This window comes from Aethina tumida, chromosome 3 (assembly GCF_024364675.1).
Source record: "Aethina tumida isolate Nest 87 chromosome 3, icAetTumi1.1, whole genome shotgun sequence".
NCBI lineage: Eukaryota > Metazoa > Arthropoda > Insecta > Coleoptera > Nitidulidae > Aethina > Aethina tumida.
This window is the reverse complement of record NC_065437.1, coordinates 23902142-23913184: the sequence shown is the minus strand read 5'-3', so window position 1 is coordinate 23913184 and position 11043 is coordinate 23902142. Positions and strand designations below refer to the sequence as shown.

Genomic DNA, 11043 nt, shown 5'->3' with positions numbered 1-11043 from the left:
TTTATTATAAAATTTTAATAAAATGAGCTTGTAAACTATAGACTTCAATACTGAGTCAGGAAAAACGTAATAGGTAAAATCCACTACTTCAAAAATTAAGATGAGTTTGGTACAGATTCATATAAAAACAACTATAATATATTCCATTATTTACATATATTATTTTTATACAATATAATATCAATACAGAGTTTTAGCATCAATATAGTAAATCTTTTGATACCTGTTACAAAGACAAAAACAAGAAAATGTATCAGTTTTTATCACAATTTCCAGAAAAATCTAACAATGATACAGACATTTCTAAATTTAGACAATACAAAAATACCATTTCCAAATCGTAAATTATTAAAATCAATGAGATCTTTGAAGATTTAAATGTGAAATTTTATAATACATTTTTATATATAATATTTATACTGGTAAGTAAAATTATTGTAAAGTTCTAATATAAATTATATACAATGTATGAAATATTTGTTGCAATACTAAAAACAAAAAATAAGTCCATTCATTAGAAGTAATCTTGAGGTATTAAAAATTGCAAAGAACAAGAGTATCAAAAATCACAACTACTCTTGATATGAACACATAAAAGAATGGTTTCAAGATATGTATCTTTACATGAAATAATCCAATGAATGAAATTACTTTAAATGAATGGAACGTCTACACTAAATAATATTTGGTGCAAAATGGCAAAATAAATACAAAACAAATTTGTTCAAACAATGTTTATATATAAAAAAACGTTAATATCCAAGTGAACAGAGTATCTTACAAATTGTTCTAAGGAATGGAAACGAATTCCAACAACAATAAAAAATTGGACAAATTTGTCATTAAAAACTTATCTTACAAAGAGTAGAACAATAATAAATCAGCCTTTCATTAAAAGGAAGCTAACTAATCAGTTGACAAACTTCATAAAACTTTTAATTGCGGGGAACCGCAAAAAAGAATATACTACTTTTGAAGCCCAGAAAAGTCAATATTTAGTTATAAATTAATCTCTCCGGTATTTACGATACTCATAACTTTAATGTGTTCAAAATAACCTCATAACTGCCCTCTTATAAAATATACGACTTTGGCAGAAACAGCAATTGCAATGAGCAGTTACATTGTTATTTTTTACATATTGTCCAATTCTGTAATATGACATTAAGTTAATAAATAAGTAATTAAAACAGTATTTTCTCAATAAATAAATTTTCCTTTGCAAGGCTTCATAAAACCTTACATGTGGACAAAATACTATGTTCAAAAATATTTTCGTCAGTTCTATTCGTCGAGCACTTTTTCACGATTCCCGGCGGCCATTAAAATAAAATATCCTAAAAGTAAAGGTGACTACAATGAATTTCACCCGTTTTCACCATATCAATCAGTTCGAAGTAGACACGCACTAAATAGTTCCCGTGTTTCAATCACAGAGCACGTAGTCGGCAACATTCAAAGTGACGGCTGTAAAGTGATTCCTCCCTATAATCAATAAAATAATTTATTTTACATTTATTTACGACAAGCAACTTAACAAAAATATATGGTTAGACAGTTACCTAGGGTTGTCGGAGGTCCGCAGTGGGCTGCGCCCTCGGTCCGTCGTCAAATTGGAGGCCGACGACAACCGCGGTCGGCGTGCCCGGATAGTCAGGCGGCGGTGACGACCGCACCACGGCGGCACCACCTACGTCCGCCGCTACCCCGGACCCGCCACCACCACCCTCCTGTTGTCAGACTTTGTGGCGCAGCATTTCGAAGTTTTCGGCGGCCGACGCGCCCCCGCTTCTGTCGTAGGCGCCGGCGTAGGGTTGGTGATGCGATGCACCCGACGAACCGCCGCCTCCGCTCGTGTAGTTCGCTGACGGCGCGGTGGCTAGTGCATAATACTCTATTAATGCGCAAAGAGAACCGATTAGGTCGGTGTTAGTGGTTTAGTCATGCATGTTTAGTTATTTACTCGTCTGTACTTTTTTTAATGATATTGAACACTCAATTTAATTTTACATTGTTTCTCACAGACGAATATATAAAAATATATTAATATTTCTAAGACTAAAATACCCTTCTACATACATTCCTTTTACGTGCGTTAATTTAAACTGAATTACCTTTGGAGGCGTAATGGCCTCGTCTGTCGCCGTGTCCCGGTCTCGGGCCTCCATGGCTATTGGGCGCTCTACTCGCTCTATCTCCATGCCCTCTACTTCTACCAGGCACACCTGGACCTCCTGCATGGTGTGCCGCACCAGGATGATGCCGCTGAAAACACAAAATCATCTTTAACCTTGCTCCTCTCATCAAGTTCACACACTTACCATCCTTCGCAGGGTGTTCATCGGTCGACGAAGAGTGTCCGTCAGTCTAAGTGGTGGAGGCTTCTTGGGATTGGACGAAGGCGTGTGTACTGCGCAACACTTGATAAACAGTCCCATGAATATTATGAAGCCAATGCCCATCAGCAGGACACCCCACCAGTATTTGGTGATCCACTGTGCAACATTCAGCAGATTCTCGGGACTGAGCAGCAGATTCATGAGGCGGACGAGAGGTCCGTCTGCGTCGACAGCTCTACACTTCAGGAACACATCACAATAACCCTATAACAATAAACAATTTTGTAAGTAAGGCAAAATGTTAAATATATTGCATTATTTCTTACCTGAAAATTATCACACGGAGACCCGGGCCTCAAACTGATACCACCATCAGGAAGTCCAACTTTGTCGGCAAATTCACTGGTACTTCGACACACATCTGTGCCGTTTTGACAAGCTAACTCGCACAACTTTCGCTTGTCGATATTTGGATGGTCTTGCGATGTCAGTGAACACGCATTCAGGTTCCATTCTAGGCAGATGGAAGCATTGCATTCACCTTTGTGGCACAACTGTGTGTTGTTGTTACACCTAAAAAGAAAATAAATATTTAATTGTTGTATTTAATGTAATATAGAGGTGTTCTGACCTTGTTTTGTCCGGTTTGGGTAGTGGTGGTGGACACTCAGCGGACGTTCCGCTGCACTTAGATGACATTGAACACTCGGTTTTTTCTTTACAGACTTCATTCTCGTAGGCGGGGACAAAATTGCATGTTTCGCTACTGCAGCAAGGGCCCTGGCTGGGCGAGCAGGCGGTTCCTTTGCGACGGCTACAACTGGAAGCGCTGCTATTTCTTAATTTTTCTTCTTCCGATATCACACGTGGATAACAGCATTTATCCTGAAAACAATAGACATATAAATAATCACAATCGAACTTATGAATTAGAGAAAGTTACCTGACATTCGATCTCGTCGTATCCACAGTCACATTCTTCGCCGTCTTCGACAATCTTGTTGCCACAGAAAGCGCCTGCTGACGCCTTGAAACAGTTGGTCTTCTTTTTTTCCTCGATGGCATCTAACACGTTGCTAATGTTGCCTATACTGCACGTTGAAAATTTGCTGTTATTGGGGCGGTCACCACTGGTGGCCGAGGCGAACATGATAAAGTTTCCATTCAGGCCGCCCGGCCGACATTCTGGTGGATAATCGTGCTGGAAATTCAAAATTATTATAAACAATATAGGCAGATACATAGATACAGCAAGAAACATTTGTAACTATAGCTATTGTAGACAACTTTGATGTTTTATGATTTTGACGTTTATGTAACTAAGAATATATAAAAAAATAATTTAGACATTTAACTATTTAAAAATATGGCCTCGTTTGTAGAATCAAGTTTTAAGGAAGAATCTTTCAATGAAAATAATGACATTGAACATAACTTGGATATTGATCATGATGACAAAGATGCCAGTATAATCAGAAAGGGTAGAAAATATTTTAAAATAATAGAGGCAAGCTTTGAAGATGAGTCTGAACATGAGAAAACAACAGATGAGATTCACATAAAAGGTAAATCACATGTTGCGGATGAGGAAACAGAAATACTTCCAACATCTGCAAATAATTATAAAGATAAAGAACAAAAGCAAATTTACTCGGATTTACTGAAGACGAAGAACGTGTTAGAAACAATTAATCTTAATGTGTTGCCAGATAAAGAAAAGCTTTTACAGGAGGGATATACGACGTTCAAACACCAGTATAATAAGGAATCCCAAAAACTGAATATAATGAAGAGTTCTAAAGAAAAGCCTCCTGTGCCATTCTCTGCCCCACAATCAATAACCTGGACAGTACCTCCAATGGAATTCGGCAAAAGAGCTATGGTCACATATAACAATCAAAAGGCATTCACCATGGACAGACTTAAACAGTTACATGGTGCAATTGAGAGTTGTCCAAAAGAAGACGATATGGCCGAAGATCCCAAGGGACTGACACTCGAATTGATGCAGCATCAGAGGCGTGCTGTCGCTTGGATGTTGTTCAGAGAAAAAGAGCGACCTTCGGGAGGCATTTTAGCAGACGATATGGGTTTGGGTAAAACTCTCACCATAATCTCCTTGATGCTTAAAACGTATGAGATTGACAAGCATAGGAATCTATCAAGCTCAGAGGATGAAGAAATCTGGGAGGAGAAAGAGATCAAACCAAGGCGCGGCAAGTATGACGGCGGAACATTAATTGTCTGTCCAGCCAGTCTCCTCAATCTGTGGTCCAACGAGTTGAATACAAAAGTACGCAGAGGTTTCGCTTCCTATTACCTCTACCACGGGTCAAAGAGGGAACAAAAAGCAAAAGTTTTGGCAGATTACGACGTAGTAATAACCACGTATTCAATCGTGCAAAACGAAAATCCAAACGGTACAGTATTCAAAGTAAGATGGCGACGAATCGTTTTGGACGAGGCACACCAGATCCGAAATTACAAATCGCTCACTTCGTCGGCTGTATGTTGCCTGAGTGGCAAATCCAGATGGGCCATGACCGGCACACCGATACACAACAAAGAGCTCGATATGTTCGCATTGCTCAAATTCCTCAGGTGTTCACCCTTTTACGATTTAAGTGTGTGGAAAAGATGGGTCGCAAACAGGAGTTCTGCCGGAGTGGAAAGACTCCATACGATCATATCGTCATTGATGTTGCGACGAACCAAGGCGGAACTGATGGAGATGGGGGCTCTGAACATGCCTGAACGCAAATGTGAACTGATATCTGTCAAATTGGATAAGATGGAACAGGAGGTTTACCAAAGAGTCAATCTGTTTTCCAAGACATTATTTGCGCAGTTTTTGCATCAACGTGCCATCAGGAATCAGGATATTTACGATGCCAATTATGGTAGCAATCCCAAGGGTTATAACAACGAGTATTTCAAAATACGCGATAAATTGCTTAAGATGAACAACATTCAGGATGTCAATCAGCATCACATTTTGGTCCTGTTGCTCAGACTAAGACAAATATGTTGTCATCCGTCATTAATAACGGTAATGTTGGATGAATCAACCGGTGACTTGGATGGAGAACTGCAAAAACTGAACATATTGGAAGCGTTGAACAAATTAAATTTGCACGATGATATGTACAAAGAGGATAACAATTCGGAACACCTAAAAGTTACCCCTAAATATTTACTGAATCCGTCGAATCCTGTGTTTTCTCACGACCACTTGAGTAGTAAGATTTACTCATTAATGAAAGTTCTCAAAGAAAAAGTGATAATTAATGACGATAAAGCGATAGTGGTGTCACAGTTTCCTTCATTCTTAAACATTGTTGGAAAATTCCTTAAACAGGAAGGCATCAAATATGATCAATTAGATGGATCAATTCCTGTTAACAAGCGAATGACGATGATTGATTCGTTTAACAAACCAAAGCATGAAATGCAGGTACTGTTGCTCTCTTTAACTGTTGGAGGAGTGGGTCTAAACTTAATTGGTGCGAATCATCTGATATTATTAGATTTACACTGGAATCCACAAATGGAAAATCAGGCTCAAGATCGTATTTACCGAGTTGGCCAAAGGAAGCCAGTGTTTATATACAAATTTATAACAATAGATACAATTGAAGAAAGAATAAAAAAACTGCAAGATTCTAAACTAGATTGTGCCAACGCCATGCTAACTGGCACAAAACAAGTGTTGGCCACCACATTGTCATTGAATGATCTCAAGATGTTGTTTGATATATGAGACGTTTTTGAAACAACTGCGAATTATTCATGTGTGTAAAAATATGTTAAATTTTATTTATACAAACTTATTTATTATTTATAATTATTTATTTGAAAATAAAAGATATAAATTTATTTGGTTGTACATGACTTTTGTTTACTAGAATCAAAAAAATTGAAATTTGCATTGCATAAATGGGAATACCATGAATTGTTTGCCAACAAAATCATATAGGTAAAGTAAGATTCATGTCGTCAATTAAATAAAGTAAATTACCGGTGATCCGAAATTATGTCCAATTTCGTGCGCCAATGTCAACTGCGACACTTTAGGTGGCACTCTGCTGTTGTAGTTCACGAACGTGATGATGCCCGTATTCAGCGACCTCTTCGTAGATTGATACGTTCCGTGTATCGTCTCCGTGTACGTCTTGTATTTCTCGCAGATGCCGCCAGAAGCTCCTGATGCACTTGCGACCCAAGCAAGTCCCAACGTACCGCCGGTGAAGTCTCTGTAGGTGAACACATAGGCTAGGCAAAAATGCTCGTGATTGCCGAGCGAGTGGATGTTGAGGAAGTTGCTAACATCGATGTTGCTCTGGCAGAACTGGTTGATTTCGCAGCCGCTGTGTGTGCACTTGCACTGCGAATCGTCGTCGATCTATAAAGGAAAACAATTGTTAAAAAAAAAAAACAAAAAACAGAAATTAATGAACTAGTTTATAGAATTAACTGAAGAAATGATAAATCGAATTAGTATATTTTCTATAATTAGACTTACTTTAATTCTTTGTACTTCAAATTTTATATCACGATGTTCTGTCCTTCCATCGAATTTTGTACCATAATAAATATAATTAACGGCAGTGACGTGATGAGCAATAAGCGACAATATTTCCTCTCTGGTCTTCTCGTTCACCTCGGCTTCTTTTTTCGGATCGTCGTGCTGCAATATAAAACACGAAGCTAATTAATTTAATCCGGCATTAATGCAATTAAAAGTTGCAGCGGAACTGTCGTCCCGCTCTCGCTGCAACTCGATTTAAACGGGCTTCTACATTTTTTTATTCGATTAATCAAAATTTAGTTCTGTCCTGACAGACAATAAAACGATGGAGAAATGAACTAAAGAAGTTAACTCGTTTGGTGTGTCAGAAAAAAACAAGTATTAAATAATAAAATATTCCTCAAGCGTATTATTTAATTTTAGCATAATTTTCCTTCATAGTTATTAACTAATCAAATTATTAAAGGAATTCAGTATTCAACATTTTATTTGTTGTGATTTAGAAATAATTTACCTCTGGAAAACCTTCCCGTATGTGCCTCCAAATCAACGGATCCGTCTGAATGTACAATGAACACGTGTTCTTGTTCTCCATGCGGGGCGCCGCCCTGCGCTCCCGCCTCGAGTGCGGTTCGTTCGCCTCCTTTGAGTACTTGTTAAGAAAGTCCTCGCGGTTTGCGGTAGACGGAGGCGTTCGCGGAGTCGCACGCTGAGTCTCCGTAGCCCCGGGCGGTGTCTTCTTGTGTTTGCGGGACTTGTTCCGGGACGACGACGGCGGCGGCGCTTCGTCAATTCCCGCGTTCTGGACGCTCTCCATCCACTGGAGTACGTCGTCCGTGACGCCACAGCCTCCCGTATGACCTAAGGTGGTGTTTCAATTGAAAATTAACACTCTTTCGCGGAGTCATAAATGAATGTATAATTTAACTATGAATAATCATTTTCACCTTCTTTATCCTTGTGGGGATCTTCGACGTGGTCCTCATGGTATATTACCGAATGAAATGTTCGATTTGGATATTTTGCGTGTGGGAAATAATGGTGCGCCTTCTCGACGTAATACGCGTCCTTTGGTAAAACGATTTTACCTTCGAACACACCATCTATTACTGAACCGAACACCACGCTGTCTGGTTCACCTGCAAATTAAGTATAAAAGTTAAGTCACAATTTTATATAGTATATTTTAGCTCTCTTTTATTTAATGTGAACCGTTAATAATATTAATTAATATTTTTTTACTATTGTTGTTATATACAGTATTAAAAAATACTATATTTTTATTCTATAAAATGTTGAATATTTTTTTTTGAATTGAACTGGACATAAATTTAGTAATTTTAATTTTGAATTGAATTTTTAATGATAAATCTGTGTTATTATATTTAACATTTTGTATAAAATCATTTTTTTTTATAATTTTGACCCATGAGGCATTGACTCGTCCATTTTCCAAATATACGACAAATCTATATCCTTCAATCTTCTTGAATTGCTGTGATGGTGAAATGGAAAGCAAATTGTTGTTTTATATATCTCTGTACCTAAACTAGTCTAAAGGGTTTACGTTGCAAGAATTGAAGCATCCCTATGGCATAATTGAACCGCGACCTTGTTTCTCTGTGGTTATAACAATGTTTTTGTATATTTTTGTCCCTGTAGGGTGTTTAAAATAAACAGAACCATAATTTTTTATAAATTAAATTTAAATTCGCCTTGTTCTTGTTTTCGTTGGTCCTGGGATCACTGAACTATAGCTTTTCTTACAGTTTAACTTCGACCAACAATGAAATAATATATAAAGTCACAGAGATCAATATATATTCCATTTGTGTATTTAAATAGAGACAGCGATAAATATATTTTAATTGTTACGTATAAGGAAACTTTATCATGATAAGACAATTGTTTTTTTATTTAATTGGAGGATTCTGTTTTTCTCTGATTTTTTAAAAGTATACTAACAAAGCATATGTTTATAGATTAATATTTAGAAAAATACAATTGAAACAATGTAGAATATTTCCAAATTGGAAATTTGTCAGATATTACGCAACTTAAAATGTGTTCAAACACAGAAAATTGAACATTGAATAAATAAATAATCAAATTTCATAAATTAAACTGTTTAATTAATTTAACACTTCATTCAAAATTATAAATATAGTCCCTTTATTTTTAATTATACCGTTTCTGTATAGATTGTAACGTTGTATGCAAAGGACAGAAACGGTTCCGAAATAATCAAAATCTTTACATAATAGAACCCAACGCCTCCTTTTATTATGGATACATTCCCACCATATCCATCGCCTTCAACAACCTGAATCTAAATATAAAACAAAATTAAGTTGTCCTTTAACATAATAATTAATATTCAATAAATTATTACCAAAACGCAATTAATTAATTTAGTATTAATGTCTGGTACCGGCGGCCAAGTAAGGGTTAAACTATATTCGAAATCTGGTCCTGTAGAACCTGATATCTGCATTGCCAGTTCACTTCTAAAAATTATTAATTAATTTAAAAAAATTGCAAATTAGCGACTCACATGTCTGTATTGTTACAACCATCATTATCTCTCGGTTTTAATTTGGATAAATTAACTGAAATTGCTAAAGAAAGTTTTAGCAAAATTGCAAACATAAGCAAGGTCTTCATTTTAACTTTGCTTTATAAAATTTAAACGTATAATTTATAATAATTTGTAATCTTATCTCATTGTCATATGTTGTGGAAATTATTTTGTTGTGTTTACAAATTGTTATTATCAATTATGTTAAATGCGTCTTTATTTCTATAATTTTTTTGCAATTTTCAAAAATTATGATGTATTAATGCGTATAAAAGTTTGTTTCTAGATTAACAAACACTATTCTAAAATATTTTTATAATTTTGTTTTGCAGTTTCTCAAGAGGAAATTAAAGAAGACTTTTACCGAATTTACATGTGTAGTGTACTATTCAAATCTGAATTTAAAAAGTCTACAATTAAATGAAAAAGTCATTTTAAAAGTTGAATTAAAACAATTTTTTCATTTAATAGAATTAATCACTTAAGTTATACTTATATTTGTTTAAGTTAGATATTAAAATTATACTGTTTTTATGAATTAATAATACAAATTAATTTGGATAATGACGTGTGTAATATTAAATTCTGACGAAATTATTCCAGTTCTCCTAAAATCACTAAACAAAGTATTGATAATTGTATCAATTCATTAATAAGGGTGCCTGATTTTAAATGTTTTTATTACGTATATAATATTATAATTGTATACTACAAAATTTGTTATTATGTATGTGGATCATTCAGTGTAAATTGTGATCAGAAAGTCAAAACCAAGTGATGGTTGTGACTCTAACAAAATTTCTACTTCGTATTGTCCCAAACCCCCACGTTTTAATGACGCATATCCGCCTAGTCCGTTTTCAACACGGTCTTGTACCTAAAGTAAAACAATTAAAATTAATCAAATTAATACGTTTTTCCAATTTTAACAAATACCAGGATGCAAGTAATTCTTCTTTTATTAACTGCTCCCCCATCCGGCCAGATTACAGTTCTGCTAACTACACCATCACCTGGACGTACCGTTATTTCTGTTCGTAAAACCAATATATTCCTTAAAATGAAGTTTCTTAAATGTATGTAAACAAAAGGGATATAAAACTTACGCATATTGATTCTGACACACATCTATATTATGATCACGTTTTGTTTCCTTCACTTCGGTTACGTTAACCGATTTGCACAAAGCAATAGCGAAAAGTGCCACAAAGATCAAAAACGCCTTCATTTTGTCTATGATTGAGATAGTTTGTAGGGGTCTATTTATTTGGAGACTTATCATGATAAACATAGCCAATTTTTAAATGTCTTTTCAAGTACATATTATTGTCTACTACCGGGCATTCAATTAAAAATTATCTCTGATGGAAAATGTATTTTTTAAAATGATACATATACAGGGGTCCCTTAACTAATGGGTTAAGGTAGTTATAGTTAGGTATTATATTTATGGGGGTAAAATATTGAAATTTAATCGTACTTGTTTCGTTCCAAAGTTAATAATATCTGAAATACGAGTAGTCAAATTTAAGATCTTATTTTAGATTTTAATCAATAACTTCTATACAGTGTCAAAATTTTGAACGTATCTACTCGCA

General features: G+C 35.4%; 3 protein-coding genes across 4 annotated transcripts in view; all 3 read right to left on the bottom strand.

Moving 5' to 3' along the window:
* Positions 1 to 137: 137 nt before the first annotated feature.
* Positions 138 to 11043, bottom strand: part of LOC109608669 (disintegrin and metalloproteinase domain-containing protein 10) — a 104493-nt gene continuing 93587 nt past the window's right edge. The window contains exons 3-13 of one of the 2 annotated variants that reach the window (XM_020025189.2): positions 7815 to 8006; positions 7382 to 7728; positions 6862 to 7026; positions 6358 to 6741; positions 3283 to 3540; positions 2971 to 3224; positions 2666 to 2912; positions 2322 to 2603; positions 2115 to 2265; positions 1563 to 1894; positions 138 to 1485 (exon numbers count right to left, since the gene is read on the bottom strand). In XM_020025189.2, coding sequence (XP_019880748.2) covers positions 1737 to 1894; positions 2115 to 2265; positions 2322 to 2603; positions 2666 to 2912; positions 2971 to 3224; positions 3283 to 3540; positions 6358 to 6741; positions 6862 to 7026; positions 7382 to 7728; positions 7815 to 8006 — 2438 coding nt within the window. In that variant the 3' untranslated portion in view covers positions 138 to 1485; positions 1563 to 1736. The remainder of the gene's footprint in view (positions 1486 to 1562; positions 1895 to 2114; positions 2266 to 2321; positions 2604 to 2665; positions 2913 to 2970; positions 3225 to 3282; positions 3541 to 6357; positions 6742 to 6861; positions 7027 to 7381; positions 7729 to 7814; positions 8007 to 11043) is intronic. The other variant, XM_049964263.1, reaches the window with a different exon arrangement.
* On the bottom strand, positions 9024 to 9552 carry LOC109608672 (uncharacterized). Its single transcript, XM_049964265.1, has 3 exons — positions 9422 to 9552; positions 9260 to 9374; positions 9024 to 9196 (listed from the first exon to the last, which is right to left on the bottom strand). The coding sequence occupies exons 1-3, from the start codon at positions 9529 to 9531 to the stop codon at positions 9050 to 9052; spliced, it is 372 nt and encodes a 123-aa protein (XP_049820222.1). The 5' UTR covers positions 9532 to 9552; the 3' UTR covers positions 9024 to 9049.
* On the bottom strand, positions 10113 to 10708 carry LOC126264824 (probable salivary secreted peptide). The gene is made up of 3 exons (XM_049964264.1): positions 10552 to 10708; positions 10382 to 10499; positions 10113 to 10322 (listed from the first exon to the last, which is right to left on the bottom strand). The coding sequence occupies exons 1-3, from the start codon at positions 10671 to 10673 to the stop codon at positions 10182 to 10184; spliced, it is 381 nt and encodes a 126-aa protein (XP_049820221.1). The 5' UTR covers positions 10674 to 10708; the 3' UTR covers positions 10113 to 10181.